The sequence below is a fragment of the Pongo abelii genome, chromosome 8 (assembly GCF_028885655.2).
Source record: "Pongo abelii isolate AG06213 chromosome 8, NHGRI_mPonAbe1-v2.0_pri, whole genome shotgun sequence".
In the NCBI taxonomy this organism is placed as follows: Eukaryota; Metazoa; Chordata; class Mammalia; order Primates; family Hominidae; genus Pongo; species Pongo abelii.
In genome coordinates this window covers 35,799,289-35,820,571 of record NC_071993.2, presented here as the reverse complement: position 1 = coordinate 35,820,571, position 21,283 = coordinate 35,799,289, and the positions used below count along the sequence as shown (strand labels likewise).

Here is a 21,283-nt window from a genome sequence, read left to right as displayed (position 1 = left end):
AGATCAGAGTTTTAAGCATGATTTCATTTTTCAAGTAATAATACAGTGATATGATTATTAAAGAAGTCAGAAAACTAAAATAATGAATCTCTTCAACAACATGACTGATTTTGATATATTCAGTCAATTATTAATACTTTGGGGGCCTAGGGTAGCAGAATTTACAAAACTCACTTCATATTGTAATTACATGGGAAACTGATTTGGACAAAATCAAAAGAGCTTATTAAAATATCAACAATGCAAGCAAGAATATATACTTCCCCAAGTACACAGAGGTGTATATTCACCTCCACATATGACTCTGTTTTTGCTCATCAACGCCCCACACATAAGCACACACACCCAATCAACAGAACTGACTGAAAAAAATGTTGTTGCCTCAGATAATCATATATCACCACCAAATATTAAATATTTATCATTTTACACCGGGCTGTCACACATCTGTCATAGAATCATAACAACTCCCTTAGGTGAAGTAGGCTATTAATTTACCTATTTTAGAAAGGTGAAAATTAAAGTTCATGCAGAGAGATTAAGTGGCTTGACCATGATCCAACACGTAAGTATTCTAGGACAAGATCCACTGGCACCTCTTTCTACAAGGACAATTAAATCATTCACTTAACAAAATCCAAACAAAGTCTACTGAATATAAGAGAATACTATCGTTCAGCCGGGTGCTGTGGCTCACATCTGTAATCCCAGCACTTTGGAAGACTGAGGCAAGAGGGTCACTTGAGGCCAGGGCCTCAACACAACCTGGGTAACATACTGAGAATTCTGTCTTTATTAAATAATAAATAATAATAATAGACAATACTTTCTTCCAATACCAGCCAGGTTAAAACTAAGCAGAAATATGTGGACCCCAATTAAAGTCATAAAACAAAGAAGAGGTTGGAAAGACTTTCTTGTTTTATAATTAGTGTCAGAAAGAGTTAGAACTCTTGGAATCAGGGGCCATCACAGGAAAAAAAGATAATGATGAGAATTATTCTTACACTTCTGGGCAACACAGGAGAAGACACCTATGCCACAAAGATAATCAAGCTTTTAATGTATGTGAATTTGTCACATCAGATATCTTGTCGCCACTCTCATCATTCTACTGTGATAAACTACTTGAACACGCAGGAAAAGGACTACACTATGTATACGTGTCTCCATTTTCCTCACAGATTTTTTTTTTGTCATCAATTAGGTTCAAATAATTTCAGCATTTAAAGGATAATAACTGACCTTAAAAAGGAACAAAAATAAATTCAGTAATTAAGATGCATACTTTAAAAAATGCATACTTAATAATTTACATCTATTGATGGAAAAAATGTTTTAACTTCGACAAATGTTAAGGGTAAAATACATCTCTGGATCACAACCACAATAGTAATCATATCTACAAAAGCCAAGGTTTAATCGAGAGGGATACATTAATAATATCATCTTACTAAGAATTATGTATACCGAATTTAAAATAAATTTATATCTACCTACTAAGGTGATTATAAATTATATCTACCTACTAAGGTGATTATTCATGAAAACAGCATCAGCACTGGCTGGGCGTGGTGGCTCACGCCTGTAATCCCAGCACTTTGGGAAGCCAAGATGGGCGGATCACGAGGTCAGGAGATCGAGACCATCCTGGCTAACACAGTGAAACCCCGTCTCTACTAGAAATACAAAAAAAATTAGCCACGCATGGTGGCGGGCGCCTGTAGTCCCAGCTACTCGGGAGGCTGAGGCAGGAGAATGGCGTGAACCCGGGAGGCGGAGCTTGCAGTGGCCCAAGATCACGCCACTGCCCTCCAGCCTGGGCGACAAAGCGAGACTCCGTTTCAAAAAAAAAAAAAAAAAAAGAAGAAGAAAAAAAAGAAAACAGCATCAGCACTATAATCTTTATATTACTGTGTTTATCAGACATCTTCTCTGAAGCACCCTCAAAATATTTTCAGCACCCTTGGGGAGCATTGCTAAATAAATCTGAGTTTGAACACAGAACAACAATGTGAAGAAGACATGAACTGCTCATCTGCAATTACTCAGTCCCAAAATGAAAAGCTGACAACAAAGCTGCAGCTCTGAAGTGAAACCTACATACCTAGCAGGACACAGAGCACCTTACGCAAGGAAAAGAGATTCCTCCAAATATCTAATAAAAAGATTTACGTATAAGCGCTTCATAAAGAAAAATGATAAATGAATTAGTGAAAGAGGAAAAAAATGGCTCAAGAAAGTCAAAGACAAAACCATTCAGGAAGGAAGCTAACCTGAACAGTGTGTATTTGTGGTGACTGAATAACCGATGGCTGTGGTGTCTGAATTACTCCCTGGACATGTATAGTTTGGCCCGAAGGTAACTGCACTAGAGTTACAGCTGGGGAGCCTCTTCCGGTGCCTGATCCAGCCACAGAAACCTGCCAAAATGATCACCATTGAGGATTAAAGCTGGATCTTTTTTGTTATTGTTTTTGCTATTTTTAAGTAATACCACTCACTAATATGACTGGTCTACTTCTCTTTTTCCTGCTGCTGAGAAATGACAAACCATCTAGGATACTTACCATCGGGAGGTGGTTACTGTCCTGGAACAGTCATTTTCTGATGTGACATTTATTAAGGAACACATGCTCCTTATCGCTTTTGGTGCCATACTTCGGTGGCTAAGAATGTTCCAAGCACAAAGTTCTAAAGCAGTTAAACTACCTCACTACGACCTCACGCCTACTAACAGTGAAGCCTTTCTTAGGCCAGAGTATAAACTACCTTCTCTAACTTCTTCAGAGAAATTGGAGATAGAACTTAAATATGGTTCTTTTTTTTTTTTTGAGACGGAGTCTCGCTCTGTCACCCAGGCTGGAGTGCAGTGGGGTGATCTTGGCTCCCTGCAAGCTCCACCTCCCAGGTTCAAGCCATTATCCTGCCTCAGCCTCCTGAGTAGCTGGGACTACAGGTGCCCACCACCACGCCCAGCTAATTTTTTGTATTTTTAGCAGAGACGGGGTTTCACCATGTTAGCCAGGATGGTCTCGATTTCCCGACCTTGTGATCTGCCCGCCTTGGCCTCCCAAAGTGCTGGGATTTACAGGCGTGAGCCACCGCACCTGGCCAGTGAATTATTTTTATTAAATGTGTGACATATGATATTCTAGTGTTACTCTGGATGTGAGCTGATGCTTTGTCTCTAGACTGATAAAAATCACAGTCACTGTTATGCCCTCATAATAACTAAAAAGGCATAGGCTGAAGAAATTCCAGGACCCTTCAAGCCCCTGGTGTCTCTGACCCAGAGAAAGCTCATGCCTTGAAGGCTGATGAGGCCTCTGGACACTTTTCCTCTCCCTAGCTAAAGCATCCAGAGAGGCCAGAACTATCACTTAACTCTGGGCAGAGATCAGCACAACAGCCATCTCCTCACTACCTCTCTGGTTCTTTCAACACAGATCCCCACCAGAAAAACATGATACTAACCACTCCTCTGGACTCAAAACCTGCCAGGTTTTCTAATTAGTAAACAACTCTGTCCTATAGGCTAGCATAATTGCAGAAACTTTGCCTCATTTTACTAAGATTCACTATTCATTATGACTTACTCAAGAGTCAAAGACCTTGGAAATAAGTCACCAGTGTCTATCATGAGTGGTAGTAGAACCACAGCATCTAAAACAATTTTTTCAAGGAAGACTTTGTGTGTGACTTCACTTTGAGGAACACCAATGATTTCCAACTTATATTAATATCTGAAAAGAATTATTAAAAACTGGGTTTATATCAAATAACTAAGATTTATTTACATCATCATTCCCTTGGAAAACAAACTTCTCTGGCAATCCAAAAGTTAAAACATGTTTTATCCGTGTAAGAGAACCTAGGTTTTGAGCACTGTACTAGGTGCACTATTAGAAAATAGAATTAATAAAACTAGCACCTAAGAAACAATGGCACACCAAATAGTACAGAAAGAATTGCTCCATTTTAGAGGCCGTGAATATCACAGGAATACAGAATAGAAAGATCAGTATGGGCCCAAACAGTAAGTGAGGGCTTTGTGTAGATGCCAGAGCTTGAGTGAAGGCTTGATCTAAATCTAGATAACAGTTGGACAGATAGTGTGAAACCAGGACAGAGGCAACCAATATGTAGCCCACAGGGAAAATTCAGCTCACCTACCCCCAGAGTATTATCATCCAGTTTAGATTCCAGGGAAAAGAAAAACATCATCCCATTATGGAACCAGTAGATTTAACAACTGCAAGTTTTAAAACATTGGATTTATTCTACAAATGGTTCTGGCACAAAAGGCAACTCTGTATGAATTATAAAAAGGCAACCACCTCTATGGTGACTAACTCTCAAAAGATTACTCTTTCTCCTCACAACTAATTCTCAAATATTTTAGTCTCAGGGCATCTTTACACTCTTAAAAATTACTGATGACCTCAAAGAGCTTTTGTTTCTGTGATTTATATTCAGTAGAGGTCTGGTAAACACTTAACTAGATCTTAAGAAGGAGGAACACTGATTTGTAGCGTTTGCTCACTTCTGTGATGTAAATACTCCTACTATGGCTGATTTCAAGCTGCCAATGGATGACATTGAACACAAAGCCGGATAAAGATTATACAATTGGTTTTCACTGGTACAAGCCAGCTGTGCACACCACTGGTTATATCTGTTGATATTTAACATACTAGAAATTAAAACAGAAATTTTAAAAATAGTAACTTATTTTAAAATAATAAATATGTGCTACCATAAATAACATTTTATGAAAAATGATTACATTTTCAAAAAACTGAGAAGAGTAGCACTGTTTTACATTTTTACAAATTATTTTAATGTCACGTTTAACTGAAGACAGCCAGATTCTCATATCTACTTCTACACTGAATCTGTTGCAGTATGTTGCTTTAGTTGGTATGTGAAGAAAATCTGGGCCTCACAAAGACTCGTGTTAGAAAAAGGGAGGAATATTATAATAGCTTCTGTAGAAAATCATGGATATTCTTCATTGATACACCAAAACTTGACAATTGATTGTCTCTTAAGGGTTAATTGCAACATACAATCTGAGACGGTATCAGTTACATTAAAATCCATTGATCTGTCTTGTACTTTGGATGAATCTTTTACCCACGTAAGATTTTGTAACATCCTGAAGTATTCATTTGGAAAATACTGGCTCACTGAGTTCAGGAGATCTTCCAAACGTGGACACATTTCATGACACAGTATTATAAATCACATTTCATTAAAGTATAACTAGTTTGATCAGAAAACTATGAATATTGTCAAGCTCACAATGCCAGATGCAGATTTTCCAAAATTCAAAGTTTTGGCTTAAAAGCTTGTGAAAATAAACACCATGAGTTGCTTCCCTTGAACTGACAAGCTCACTTCATTTGTTTTTGAGGAAATGTCTTCAAGTTTGAATAGCCATCATTTGGCAATTAGTCATTCTTTTGAAGAAAATGATGTTCTGTGGAAAAACAGGCAGCTAATTCATCTTGGTACTCAAATAACACACGTGCTTTTCCTCAAGAACACCATGGGTCGTCAGGACGCAGCGGTGGGGGGGCTTTCTGCAGCTGTCCCACTCAGGACACAGAATATCAAAACAGCATGTACTCAGAGTCGAGATTTCATGCAATGGTAATTTCTACTGCTTCATCAAAGATATTCTTAAGTAAAACTGACTTAAAAAAAAAACTGCAAGTGGATGGCAGTGAAAAATACAGCTAATACTAAAACACAGTTTGTGTCACTGACTTGAGTTAAGGCACCCAACAATTTATCACTCCCCACCACCACTGTTTTTGCGCCATCAGTGCGGATATCAAAACAGAGAAAAAGAAAAAGAACATCTTAGCATCACTGTAAAAATGCTTTTGACCTAGCAAGCCTCATGAAAGTGTCTCAGAGTCACCCCCAGGGTTCTGCACACCACACTTTGAAAACAGCTATTCCACACTAATCTAGACCCTACACCCTGGCTTTCAGCTTAAAGAACTGCTCAGACAGGCTGAGATTTCAGCTCCAATAGAGCAGCAGAGACAAAATAAACATATCCAGTAACCCTGACAGAGAGCCCATATGTCAGAGATTGGCAAAATAGAAATTATGCTTTATAACTACATAAAACAAAAGAAAACAAAGGAAAAAAAATTAACACAAAGAGAAGACTTTATTGACCAGCTTCTATCCCATCAGCTCAGGAAATTGGGACATGATCTTTACTGCCAGATTCCAGACTGAGCTCTCTGGAGGACCCAGTGCTCCAACACCACTTCTCCCACCCACCACCATGTGTAGGGACAATCCACAGGTAAGTAAGGAGGGTAGAGTGACTTGATTTTCCTCTCTGTTCCTTTCCTTTTTAAAAAATGCAGTCACATAGCTAGCTGGGTGGTGGAAATTTCTGAAGGTATTACATTTTCTCAAATCAAAATAATTTTCTTTTTATAATTAAGGAGCTCCCAAAGCTTGTCAGATCCCAGTGGCTCTCAATGTTTTACTCTTTTTTCCAAGTACATAGAATAAGGTATCTGAAGACAATGAACTCGAAACTATAGCGGAGGAAACCCAGGGGTCCTACAAGTATTCTCACAAACTAGACCTGTGGGTTGAGATGGCAGGTGGTGTCCACATTCATTTTTTGTGGGGAAATGCCCAGCTTTAAAGAAATCAGATTATTCTGGAGAACAGAAAAACAATTCAACAAAGACTCATGGGCATCTGATAGGCATAAATCATCCTTTATATTGCTTTAATCATCTTTCAAGTACAATTATCAGAATTTTAATTAAACAATAGCTCTATCAAAAATGGCTAAGTCCTCATGACTGTAATCCCAGCACTTCAGGAGGCCGAGGCAGGTGGATCACCTGAGGTCAGGAGTTCAAGACCAGCCTGGCCAATATGGTGAAATCCCCTCTCTACTAAAAATACAAAAATTAGCCCGGTGTGGTTGTGCGCACCTGTAATCCCAGCTACTCAGGAGGCTGAGGCATGAGAATTTCTTGAACCCAGGAGGTGGAGGTTGCAGTGAGCTGAGATCATGCCACCGCACTCCAGCCTGGATGACAGAGCAAGACTCCGCCTTAACAAAAAAAAAAAAAAAAAAAAAAAAGCCTTGGTCAAGAATACCTGCTGCAGAAAAAGAACTTGTACCCACTAACATAAACCATATCCTTACAATTCTGGAGATGGGTTATACAGATTTTGTAATTACAAGGAAACTTCTATATGTCCAAAGTCTAGGCAGGCCAAAAGCTCATGAGACAATTTTTTCATTAAAATGCTAAAATAAAGGCTGAGAACCTGCACAAATGACGCATCTGGAGGTAGAATTCAAATGTCTCCTTTTAAAAAAGAAAACCCTTAGATCTGGAGAACTATCATTCTACATTCTCACTGGTTTGGCCAAAACTTATAAGAGCGTCAAGCTTATAATTATACTGGTAGAGTTAATAGGTTAAACTCCAATAAAGAAGAAAAGAGAGAAGAATCACATAGACGCAATAAAACATGATAAAGGGGATATCACCACTGACCCCACAGAATTACAAACTACCATCAGAGAATACTATAAACACCTCTACGTAAATACACTAGAAAATCTAGAAGAAATGGATAAATTCCTGGACACATACACCCTCCCAAGACTAAATCAGGAAGAAGTTGAATCCGTGAATAGACCAATAACAGGCTCTGAAATTGAGGCAATAATTAATAGCCTACCAACCAAAAAAAGTCCAGGACCAGATGGATTCACAGCCGAATTCTACCAGAGGTACAAGGAGGAGCTGGTACCATTCCTTCTGAAACTGTTCCAATCAACAGAAAAACAGGGAATCCTCCCTAACTCATCTTATGAGGCCAGCATCATCCTGATACCAAAGCCTGGCAGAGACACAACAAAAAAAGAGAATTTTAGAACAATATCCCTGATGAACATCGATGCAAAAATCCTCAGTAAAATACTGGCAAACTGAATCCAGCAGCACATCAAAAAGCTTATCTGGCCGGGCACAGTGGCTCACGCCTGTAATCCCAGCACTTTCGGAGCCTGAGGCAGGCGGATCACGAGTTCAGGAGATCGAGACCATCCTGGCTAACATGGTGAAACCCCGTTTCTACTAAAAAATACAAAAAAAATTAGCCGGGTGTGGCGGCGGGCGCCTGTAGTCTCAGCTACTAGGGAGGCTGAGGCAGGAGAATGGTGTGAACCCGGGAGGTGGAGCTTGCAGTGAGCGAAGATCATGCCACTGCACTCCAGCTTGGGCAAGAGAGCGAGACTCCATCTCAAAAAAAAAAAAAAGCTTCTCCACCATAATCAAATGGGCTTCATCCCTGGGATGCAAGGCTGGTTCAACATATGCAAATCAATAAACGTAATCCAGCATATAAACAGAAAACAAAGACAAAAACCACATGATTATCTCAATAGATGCAGAAAAGGCCTTTAACAAAATTCAACAGCCCTTCATGCTAAAAACTCTCAATAAATTAGGTATTGATGAGACGTATCTCAAAATAATAAGAGCTATTTATGACAAACCCACAGCCAATATCATACTGAATGGGCAAAAATGGGAAGCATTCCCTTTGAAAACTGGCACAAGACAGGGATGCCCTCTCTCACCACTCCTATTCAACGGTGTTGGCAGTTCTGGCCGGGGCAATCAGGCAGGAGAAAGAAATAAAGGGTATTCAATTAGGAAAAGAGGAAGTCATATTGTCCCTGTTTGCAGATGACATGATTGTATATTTAGAAAACCCCATTGTCTCAGCCCAAAATCTCCTTAAGCTGATAAGCAACTTCAGCAAAGTCTCAGGATACAAAATCAATGTGCAAAAATCACAAGCATTCTATACACCAGTAACAAACAGCCAAATCATGAGTGAACTCCCATTCACAATTGCTTCAAAGAGAATAAAATATCTAGGAATCCAACTTACAAGGGATGTGAAGGACCTCTTCAAGGAGAACTACAAACCACTGCTCAACAAAATAAAAGAGGACACAAGCAAATGGAAGAACATTCCATGCTTATGAATAGGAAGAATCAATATCGTGAAAATGGCCATACTGCCCAAGGTAATTTATAGATTCAATGCCATCCCCATCAGGCTACCAATGACTTTCTTCACAGAAATGGAAAAAACTACTTTAAAGTTCATATGGAACCAAAAAAGAGCCCACATTGCCAAGATAATCCTAAGCCAAAAGAACAAAGCTGGAGGCACCACGTTACCTGACTTCAAACTATACTACAAGGCCACAGTAACCAAAACAGCACGGTACTGGTACCAAAACAAAGATATAGACCAATGGAACAGAACAGAGCCCTCAGAAATAATACCACACATCTACAACCATCTGATCTTTGACAAACCTGACAAAAACAAGAAATGGGGAAAGGATTTCCTATTTAATTAATGGTGCTGGGAAAACTGGTTAGCCATATGTAAAAAGCTGAAACTGGATCTCTTCCTTACACCTTGTACAAAAATTAATTCAAGACGGATTAAAGACTTACATGTTAGACCTAAAATCATAAAAACCCTAGAAGAAAACCTAGGCAATACCATTCAGGACATAGGCATGGGCAAGGACTTCATGTCTAAAATACAAAAAGCAATGGCAACAAAGCCAAAATTGACAAATGGGATCTAATTAAACTAAAGAGCTTCTGCACATCAAAAGAAACTACCATCAGCATGAACAGGCAACCTACAGAATGGGAAAAAATTTTTGCGATCTACTCATCTGACAAAGGGCTAATATCCAGAATCTACAATGAACTCAAACAAATTTACAAGAAAAAAAACAAACAACCCCATCAAAAAGTGGGCAAAGGATATGAACAGACACTTCTCAAAAGAAGACATTTATGCAGCCAACAGACACATGAAAAAATGCTCATCATCACTGGCCATCAGAGAAATGCAAATCTAAACCACAATGAGATACCATCTCAAACCAGTTAGAATGGCGATCATTAAAAAGTCAGGAAACAACAGGTACTGGAGAGGAGGTGGAGAAATAGGAACACTTTTACACTGTTGGTGGGACTGTAAACTCGTTCAACCATTGTGGAAGACAGTGTGGCGATTCCTCAAGGATCTAGAACTAGAAATACCATTTGACCCAGCCATCCCATTACTGGGTATATACCCAAAGGATTATAAATCATGCTGCTATAAAGACACATGCACACGTATGTTTATTGTGGCACTATTCACAATAGCAAAGACTTGGAACCAACCCAAATGTCCAACAATGATAGACTGGATTAAGAAAATGTGGCACATATACACCATGGAATACTATGCAGCCATAAAAAAGGATGAGTTCATGTCCTTTGTAGGGACATGGATGACGCTGGAAACCATTATTCTCAGCAAACTATCGCAAGGACAAAAACCAAACACTGCATGTTCTCACTCATAGGTGGGAATTGAACAATGGGAACACTTGGACACAGGAAGGGGAACATCACACACCAGGGCCTGTCGTGGGGTGGGGGGAGGGGGGAGGGATAGCATTAGGAGATATACCTAATGTAAGTGACGAGTTAATGGGTGCAGCACACCAACATGGCACATGTATACATATGTAACAAACCTGCACGTTGTGCACATGTACCCTAGAACTTAAAGTATAATAATAAAAAAATAGGTTAAACTCCATTATTATTCATTAAAAAAATTCACATGGCTTCCTACCCTTAACATCTTAGCACTGTTATTATACTGTGTGGGGCTATAGCTGAGTACATGGCTGCCTGTGAAGTAGGGTATGGTACACAGATGGCATAGAGGGAACAAAGTCAATGAAAGATCCAGTAACATGCATGGTATCCCCAAAGACAAAATAGGTAAATAAAGAAGCATCTTTTTTTATTTGTGCAAGGTGATGGATTCAGTTTTTGGGAGCCTAGGCCCCTAAAATGGCAGGGCAACAGCAGGACCACCAGGTGGAAATGTTCAATAGGCAAGGAGAATTAGAGGACTGGTTATTGGATTAGAGCCCAGATAAGAAATAAACATCTGAGGCCAGGTGCAGTGGCACACGCCTGTAATCCCAACACTTTGGGAGGCCAAGGTGGGCAGATCGATTGAGGTCAGGAGTTCAAGACCAGCCTGGCCAACATGGTGAAGCCCCATCTCTACCAAAAATAAAAAAATTAGCCAGGTGTGGTAGCATGCGCCTGTAATCCCAGCAACTGGGGAGGCTGAGGCATGAGAATTGCTTGAACCTGGAAGGCAGAAGTTGCAGTGAGCTGAGATCACACCACTGCACTTCAGCCTTGGCAAGAGAATGACAGTGTGTCTCAAAAAAAAAAAAAAAGAAGAAGAAGAAGGCTGGGCACGGTGGCACATACCTGTAATCCCAGCACTTTGGGAGGCCGAGGTGGACAGATCATTTCAGGTCAGGAGTTCAAGACCAGCCTGGCCAACATGGTGAAACCCCATCTCTAACAAAAATATAAAAATTAGCCAGGTGTGGTGGCACATGCCTATAATCCCAGCTACTTGGGAGGATAAGGCAGTAGAATCACTTGAACCCAGGAAGCAGGGGTTGCGGTGTGCCGAGATTGTGCCATTGCACTACAGCCTGGGTAACAGAGTGAGACTCAGTCTCAAAAAAAAAGAAGGAAGATCCTTGTAATATTAACAAGGAGGAATCTAAAAAGTATTACAATTGCTCTATTCATAATATATAAGTAGGGTTCTAAAGAAGCCCTGAAAACAGAAAGGAATTAGTTAAAGAGTCTTTCCTAAAAGACACACAAGGAGACAGACCAAAGTTCACTTGAACTAAAATATGCATACCGCGGGTAGAAATAGAGAAATCTTTCTTATAAACATTAAATATTCATTCTAAGACATTTTTCTAAGCAAAAATTTCACCAAAACACATCATCTTTATGAATTAACTCTTCTACTTGCTGAACAAACATCTACTGGGAGCTTAATACAGCAGTGAATGAGAAAAGTCGCTACTCTCCCAGATCAGAAGACAGAAATAGATGAAGAAACAAATACATAATTTGGGTAGTGCTCCATTCTTAAAAGAACAGTAAAGCAGAATAACAGATTTGAGAGCGACAAAGCAGGGACTGGGGGTGGTGTGGTAAGAGACTATTTGTTGTAGATAATTTCTCAGAGGAGGGAATGTTTACACAAAAAGCCTAAATGAAGAGAAGGAAAAAGTGATACCAAGATCTATGAATAATTTATCACATTCTAATAACCAAGTAGGCAACTGCTCAAAAAACTAAAACATAAAATGGATGTTATTTTATATTTCACAATTTTCACCGCTTTTTCACGAGGCTTTAAAAGTGTGTAGAAGGTACTTATAGCAGACATCATTTACCTTTTCTTCCACATCCCCTGAAGAATAATCCTCCTCTATAGGACGCCTGAAACATAGATTATGCTGATGCCACCACATCCACCGAAAATCCCACTATAAACAGTACTTAATCTGAAGAAATAAGGTAAGATGATGCAACTGACAGCCTTACTTGGCTTTGCAATAAAAAAAAAACCCTAATAATGACACTTATAACTGGGAAAACCTCACAGTGTTGTAACACAGCATTTGATTAGCACCTAGTGGACTAGCTCTGACCCGTAGCTAGGTTCCCTCACGATGGGGTTTATGATGTCACAGTATAGCTGCACACGTCACAGAGCTACTAGGCCTGCATTCAAGACAATAAAGGATTTTAAAATGTGAATTCACAATATAGCAGACTGCTCTATCAACTCTGCTCCTGAAAAATCAAATCTCTGTACTACCTAGTTAAAGGACTACAATAAAAATACACTAACAAGCTAAGCAAGAAGTTGAAAACTATCTTGATGTTTATGTATTAAGACAGGATTCTCAAAAGTCTGTTCTATAGGGGAAAAAGCATTTAAGAGAATATTAGAATATTTCAAATGTTTTAAAGCTGAAAATAATAAGAATATTATAAATCAAATACCTGAATAAAGATGTAAAATATTCCACTTTAATTTTTTTTTCCCCCACTGAGACGGAGTCTTGCTCTGTCGCCCAGGATGGAGTGCAGTGGTGCGATCTCGGCTCACTGCAACCTCCACCTCCCGGCTTCAAGCAATTCTCCTGCCTCAGCCACCCGAGTAGCTGGGATTACAACAGGCATGTGCCACCACGCCTGGCTGATTTTTGTATTTTTAGTAAAGACAGGGTTTCACCATCTCTGCCAGGCTGGTCTTGAACTCCTGACCTCAGGTGATCCGCCCACCTTGGCCTCTCAAAGTGCTGGGATTACAGGTGTGAGCCACCGTGCCCGGCCCACTTTAATTTTTAAAAGTCATATTTGATTGTGCTGAGTAAGACAAACACAAAATGAAAAATGTAGTTGGTCTTCATTTTGGTTATCTTGAGTGACTTCCTTCCCATTAAGGTGTTTTTTGTTTTGAGTTTGAGACAGAGTCTAGCTCTGTTGCTCAGGCTGGGGTTCAGTGGCACAATGTTGGCTCACTGCAACCTCCACCTTCCAGGCTCAAGCAATCCTCCAGCCTCACCTTCCCGAGTGGCTGGGATTACAGGCGCCTGCCACCACACCCGGGTAATTTTTTTTTTTTTCTTTTGATACGAACTCTTATCTGTCGCCCAGGCTGGAGGGCAGTGGCATGATCTGGGCTCACCGCAACCTCCACCTCCTGGGTTGAATCGATTCTCCTGTCTCAGCCTCCCGAGTAGCTGGGATTACAGGTACCCGTTACCACACCCAGTTAATTTTTGTAATTTTAGTAGAGACGGAGTTTCACCATGTTGTCAGGCTGGTCTCGACTCCTGGCCTCAGGTAATCTACCCGCCTCGGCCTCCCAAAGTGCTGAGATAACAGGTGTGAGCCACTGCGTCTGGCCTAGCTGGTTTTTTTTGTTTTGTTTTTAAGATAGTGTGGCTAACAAATTGCAAATTCAATGTAGTTAAATTTTACCTTAAGAATATATGTTGAAAATATTTGTTACAAAGAGATTAGCCAAGTATGATTATTATTTCTATATTTACTATCCATTATCTTCTAAAGAGATGTTGTTGTTGCCTCCAATCCTTTTTTTATGTATAGCGCATAAGCTGAAATCCATAATCTGAATTGAAAAGGGGGAAGAGGATCATTGTTCCTGATACTGTAAACATAAATGGTCAAATTTCATGTTTCTAAAAAATTCACTTCTTGAAAGCAAAACAAGTGTTATAATTCAGTCATTCTTAATTATCCAGAAGGGTTTAAATAATCTATTTTGATAATACTTCCAGTAAGCACTTAAATTAAAATTAGGATTCTTTATCCTTTGAAAACAGTGCCCTAGCTAAACTTTTTTTTTTCTAGCTAATCCTTATAGTATCTTGAATTTCCTATTTATAGTATTTGGGGTATCATTTTATATTCTAACCAATATGAGATATGTTTCACTTATTATAATAATATATATATTAAAGTACTATAAAAATGGACATGACCTTTATAGAAGTCAAACTCTTTTAGCTCTGGAAGGAACTTTTGAAAGCTAATCTCGTATTTGGTTTCACTAAGACTGAAACTGATCATAATTTACTAGCCAATTGTATTTCAAAATAAATACGCATAAAGAATTTGCAGTAAGATTCTAAGCCAAAAAAAGGCTTTTTATGCAACAGACCTCATATAAGTGCAAACAGTAGGTATTAAAATTGCTCTTAACAGTAATATGGATCATTTCTAATAATGAACAGGAAATGTTCATGCCAAAAGCTAGAAACCAGGGAATGAATGCCTACAAACCACTTATCAAAACTTTCATGTTAATCTTTATTTCTAACCTAAATCAACTCTTTATTGTAATATCTATGAAACAGTCAAACTGCAATTCATATGAATTATTCTGATTATCATATTTCTTCTACCAATCACTTGGTATAAGTCTAACGAGTACTGACTTGACAAAAACCACCAGAGAAAAACAGTAACAATAAACAAAATGTGGTTCATACATACAATATTATTCAGCCTAGAAAATAAAGTCCTGTCACATGCTACAAAATGAATGAAGGTTAAAGACATTATGCTAAATATGTCAGTCACAAAAAGACAAAATACTGCATGATTCCACCTATAGGAGGTATCTAGTCAAATTCAGAGAAACAGAAAGAAGAATGGTGGTTACCAGCGGCTGAGGGGAAGGGGAAGAGGCAGTTGTTTAATGGGTGCTTAGCTCTAGATCTGCAAGACAGAAAAAGTTCTGGAGATCTGTTTCATGAAAATGTTACTTAACATCAGTGAACTGTGCACTTAAAAATTGCTAACATGGGCCAGGCGCAGTGGCTCACGCCTGTAATCCCAGCTCTTTGGGAGGCCAAGGCGGGTGGATCACGAGGTCAGGAGATCAAGACCATCCTTGCTAAGATGGTGAAACCCTGTCTCTACTAAAAATACAAAAAATTACCTGGAGGTGGTGGCACGTGCCTGTAATCCCAGCTACTCAGGAGGCTGAGGCAGGAGAATTGCTTGAATCCAGGAGGCGGAGGTTGCAGTGAGCTGAGATCACGCCACTGCACTCCAGCCTAGGTGACAAAGTGAGACTCCGTCTCAAAAAAAAAAACAAAAACAAAAAACTGCTAACATGGTACATTTTACGTTATTTTTCCCACAATAAAAAAATTTTAATAACTATGGCTACAAATTTGATGGATATAATTAACTGGCTTTTTGCCAAGAAAACACTCATTAAATTGATTTTACTAAATTGCAATGAGACTGATGCTCATCATCTTAAATGATATAATTCTAAAGCTCTGGACTCTCTCACACTCCTGGCCTGAGAATTATAGTGCAACAAATACAATGGCTGTTGGTGCCAGGAATTATATGGAAACAATTCCTAATGCATCAAAATGAATAAAATTTAAATTTTCTATGACTTCACACATCCAGGGTCAGAAGCTGAATTGGGATCTAACTTTGAAACTGTCTTCTATGCCACTGAATAATGGAGTAACAGAGTAATGGTATATATGTATCCATAGTGCACATAAACACATACACATGTATAAATTGCTATACAGTATGTATATAGGGAGAGACAAGAGAGCATATATTCACTATTACTCTTAATGAACTATGGATTTTTCTAGGTAATGTTCTCTGAGATTGTCTGGTTAAACACTGAGTACCTATGCATTTCAGGTCATAAATGGTGGAGTGGTCAATGGACTCTAAACCCAGATTGCCTGGGTTCAAATCTTGGCTTTGCCTTTTCTAGCTGTGTGATCTGAAACAAGTGACTTAGACTCTCTGTGCCTTGTTTTCCTCAACTGCAAATGGGAATGAAAACAGTACCTTTCTACAGGGTTGTGAAGATTTAGTCAATGTGTGTAAGGCACTTAGAACTGTGTCTGGCGGCCTGGCGTGGTGGCTCACACCTGTAATCTCAGCACTTTGTGAGACCGAGACAGGTGGATCACCTGAGTTCAGGAGTTTGAGACCAGCCTGGCCAACATGGTGAAACTCCATCTACTAAAAATACAAAATTAGCTGGGCGTGGTGGCATATGCCTGTAATCCCAGCTACTCAGGAGGCTGAGGCAGGAGAATGACATGAACCTGGGAGGCAGAGGTTGCAGTAAGCCAGGATCACGCCATTGCACTCCAGCCTGGGCAACAAGAGCGAAACTCCGTCTCAAAAAAAAAAAGAACAGTGCCTAGGACATACCGAATATTCAATAAAAGCTCACTTTTGTTATTTTTATTATTGCTACATTTTATTCAAATAATTTGATCAACAAAGTACACTTTAGATAGCATACATGTATATTAAACCCTTTGATTTGAAAGGATTAAAAACATTTATAAAAATCGTCCCCAAAATGGAGGCAAGGAAAGAAGATTTACATAAAAGTAGATGTCAAAATCAGAATCATTTTGACAAAACATGTGATACAGTTTGGATGCTTATCCGCTCCCAATCTCATGTTGAAATATAATCCTCAATGTTGGAGGTGGGGCCTCGTGGGAGGTGTTTGGGTCATGGGGGATCCCTCATGAATGGTCATGAGTGAGTTCTCGCTCTGGTAGTTCTGAGAGCTGGTTGTTGAAGAGTGTGGCACTTCCCCTCTCCCTTGCTCCCTCTCTCTCCATGTGATACCCTGGCTCCCCCTTCTCCTGCTGCCATGATTTGAAGCTTCTGGAGGCTTCCCTAGAAGCAGACACTGGTGCCATGCTTCTTGTGCAGCCTGCAGAACCGTGAACCAAAACAAACTTCTTTTCCTTATGTATTATCCAGCCTCAAGTATTTTTTTTTCTTTTCTTTTTCCTTTTTTCTTTTTTTTTTTTTTTTGAGATGGAGCCTCGCTCTGTGGCCCAGGCTGGAGAGCAGTGGTGCAATCTGGCTCACTGCAACTTCTGCCTTCCGGGTTCAAGTTTCAAGTGATTCTCCTGCCTCAGCCTCCGGAGTAGCTGGGATTACAGGCACCTGCCACCATGCCCAGCTAATTTTTGTATTTTTTTGTAGAGACGGGGTTTCACCATGTTGGCCAGGCTGGTCTCGAACTCCTGAGCTCAAATAATCCACCGAACTCAGGCTCCCAAAGTGCTGGGATTACAGGCATGGGCCACTGCCCCAGCCAGGTATTCCTTTATAGCAATGCAAAGCAGACTAATTTAACACAGCCAGGCCAAATTGCATCTTTAAGTTGTTTTCAGTTCCAGTTCAATGGTCAGAGTACATAAATAGTAAAGTCTAAGAGTTTAGCTCCTTACAAAAATTATAATGCAGTTTGGTCTTACCATGAAATCTGAAATAGTTACAAATTATATTTTAGATTTTTATGCCCAAAGTGGCCTGCAATGTTTTAAAATATCTAGGAGAAATCTAAAGTACCTAAATTAAGAAGCATAAAACATACAATTTTAAGCAAGCTCCTGACATACCAGAACTTTGCTTATAAAACTATAAAAAATTAGCTTTTCTCCTCTATATCCTTTGGAGGCCTACTAAGCATAGTAGATTTATGTTACTTTACAAAGGATTCCGAATACAATATATTTCAAAACCAGCATAAGCCATTTCATCTTAAAGCCTAATTACTACCATTTTAAGATCAAGGAAGGTCACTATGAGGATAAAAGCAAGCATTTATTGCACATTGACCAGATGCCAAACTCTGTGCTTGTGCTTCACACAAATCATCTCATTTAATCTAAGAAATCAGTATTTTCCATGTTTTAGGTAAAGAAAGCAAAGATCAAACGATTAGTCTTAATACTTAAAACTACATAAAATTAGTATCAACTTTAGTCTAGTATTAAAATATTGTATGAAAAATACCTTCAACACTATTTTTAAGTAAACAAGCTAAATTTAATTCAAACTGAGTATACATGTATAAATTAGGGCTCTTTTTGTTTTTGTTTTTGTTTTGAGATAGGTTCTTTCTGTGTCACCCAGGCTAGAGTGCAGTGCAGCTTCCCAGGCTCAAGCGATCCTCCCACCTCAGCCTCCTGAGTAATTTGAACTACAAGCGCATGTCACCACACTCAACTAATTGTTTTTCGTTTTTTTTGTTTTTTGGAGACGGAGTTTCACTCTTGTCACCCAGGCTGGAGTGCAGTGGTGCGATCTTGGCTCACTGCAACCTCCACCTCCCGGGTTCAAGCGAATCTCCCGCCTCAGCCTCCTGAGTAGCTGGGATTACAGGTGCCCATCACCATGTCTGGCTACTTTTTGTATTTTTAATAGAGACAAGGTTTTACCATGTTGTTGGCCAGGCTGGTCTCGAACTCCTGACCTCAGGTGATCTGACTGCCTCAGCCTCCCAAAGTGCTGGGATTACACAGGTGAGCCACTGCACCTGGCCTAAGTTTTTAATTTTTCATAGAGACATGGTCTCCCTATGTTGTCCAGGCTGGTCTCGAACTCCTATGCTCAAGCAATCCTCTAATCTCAGCCTCCCAAAGTGTTGGGATTACAGGCATGAGCCATCATACCTGGCCTCTTTTTATGTATGAAGCAGTAAACAAGCCCTTGGAGATGAGAAAATGAGGAAGCTCTAGGAACAAAAGACAGGGGAGACCAACTTACAAAGGCAATACCTACCATGGTATATTACCATATCCAACAGTAAATATGCACACATTTATTATTTTTGTTCTCTATTTTTTTTATTTTTGTTTTTTGTTGTGTTGAGACAGGGTCTTGCTCTGTCACCCAGGCTGGAGTGTGGTGGCATGATCACGAATCACTGCAGCTTCAATCAACCTCCAGGGCTCAAGAGATCCTCCCACCTTAGCCTTCTGAGTAGATAGTACTACAGGCAAGTGCCACCATGCCTGGCTAATTTTTTTCTTTTTTGTAGAGATGGAGTCTTACTTTGACCAAAGCTGGTCTTGAACTCCTGGGCTCAAGTAATCCTCCTGACTTGGCCTCCCAAAGTGCTGGGATTACAGGCATGAGCCACTGCTCCTCTCCCATTAATTATTATTTTGTATTTGATTTTATTTTCTGGTGGCCATGATTTGCTGGCGCCCGAAGGAAGTGTTTAATCTCACAACTGGGCAAATTGAGCTCAAGTGGTTAGAAAAACTTAAAAATAATTCTTGCTTTTTCAACCAAATTTGCTACAACTGGCCTCTACTGTGGCCTCTGAGAAGCCCAGGCTTCAAGTACTGCCTGAAGCAGGCTGTGTAAGATTTTAGATTCTGGGCTCCTTCTTTGTAAAGGATGACAGTGGCTTCCTAGAGAGGGTGTCTCATACTGATAGGCAGAGAGACAAGCAGGAGAGAAACACTGGGCAAGGAAAGCATGTGGAGGTTGGAGATGTACCTTTTAAATGTTCTTACTTTACATTTTGAATTGACAGAAAAAATTGCATTTATCATGTACAACATGATGTTTTGGAGTATATATACATTATGCAATAGTTAAATCTAGCTAATTAATAATAGCATTACCTCACATAGTTGTTTTTGTGGTGAGAACATTATTAACATTCAACTATCTCTGCATTTTTCAACAATACATGGTCCTTAACTATAGTCACCATGCTGTATGATAGCTCTCTTGAACTCATTCCTCCTAACTGTAATTATATATTTTTGGACCAACATTTCCCCATCCTTCCTGCCGCCCAAGCACCCCCACCTCTGCTAACCACCATTCTACTTTCTACTTCTATGAGAACTTTTTAGACTCCACACATGAGTGAGATCATGCAGTATGTGTCTTTCTGGGCCTGGCTTATTCACTTAACAGAATGTCTTCCAGATTCCTCCATCTTGTTGCAAATGACACTTCATTCTTTTTTATGGTTGAATAGTATTCCATTGTGTATACATACCACACTTTCTTTATCCATTCATCCACTGACGAACAGCAAGGCTGATTCCGTATCTTGGCCATTATGCATAGTGCTTCAATAAACATGGAAGTGCAGATATCTCTCCCACACACTGCTTTCATTTCCTTTGGATAGATACCCAGTAGTGAAATTGCTGGATCATCTGGTACTTCTATTTTTAATATCTGGAGGAACCTCCATACTGTTTTCCATATGGCTATACAAATTTACATCCCCACCGTCAGTGTGTAAGTGTTCCTTTTTCTCCATATTCTTGCCAACACCTGTTATCTTTTGTCATTTTGATAATAACCAATCTAACAAGAGGAAGGTGATATCTCACTGTAGTTTTGATTTGCAATTCCGTGATGATTAATGATGATGAGCTTTTTTTTTTGGTGAAACAGAGTCTCACTCTGTTGCCCAGGCTGGAGTGCAGTGGTGCGATCTTGACTCACTGCAACTTCTGCCTCCTGGGTTCAAGTGATTCTCCTGCCCCAGCCTCTGAGTAGCTGGGATTACAGGTGCACAACACCACTCCTGGCTAATTTTTTTTATTTTTTGTTTTTGAGATGGAGTCTTGCTCTGTTGCCCAGGCTGGAGTCCACTGGGACCATCTTGGCTCACTGCAACCTCCGCCTCTGGGTTCAAGCAATTCTCCTGCCTGAGCCTCCCGAGTAGCTGGGATTACAGACGCCTGCCACCACATCTGCTTATTTTTGTGTTTTTAGTAGAGAAGTTTTGTACTAAAAATACAAAAATTAGCCAGGCATGGTGATGCACGACTGTAATCCCATACTTGGGAGGCTGAGGCACGCGAATAGCTTTAACCTGGGAGGCAGAGGTTGCAGTGAGCCGAGATCACATCAACACACACCAGCATGGGCAACAGAGTGAGACCCTGTCTCATAAATAA

At 39.8% G+C, this 21,283-nt stretch overlaps 1 protein-coding gene across 48 annotated transcripts in view; it reads right to left on the bottom strand.

The window, feature by feature from the left end:
• Window positions 1-21,283, bottom strand: part of CREM (cAMP responsive element modulator) — an 89,951-nt gene that overhangs the window by 34,542 nt on the left and 34,126 nt on the right. For 12 of the 48 annotated variants that reach the window (XM_024253408.3, XM_054523180.2, XM_054523184.2 and 9 more), the window contains one exon: window positions 2,277-2,423. The exons of 16 other annotated variants lie outside the window; for them this stretch is intronic. In XM_024253408.3, coding sequence (XP_024109176.3) covers window positions 2,277-2,423 — 147 coding nt within the window. Of the gene's footprint in view, window positions 1-2,276; window positions 2,424-2,570; window positions 2,760-12,394; window positions 12,686-20,367; window positions 20,493-21,283 lie in introns of those variants that run through there. 20 more of the 48 variants (XM_054523204.2, XM_063727283.1, XM_054523213.2 and 17 more) reach the window with 18 other exon arrangements.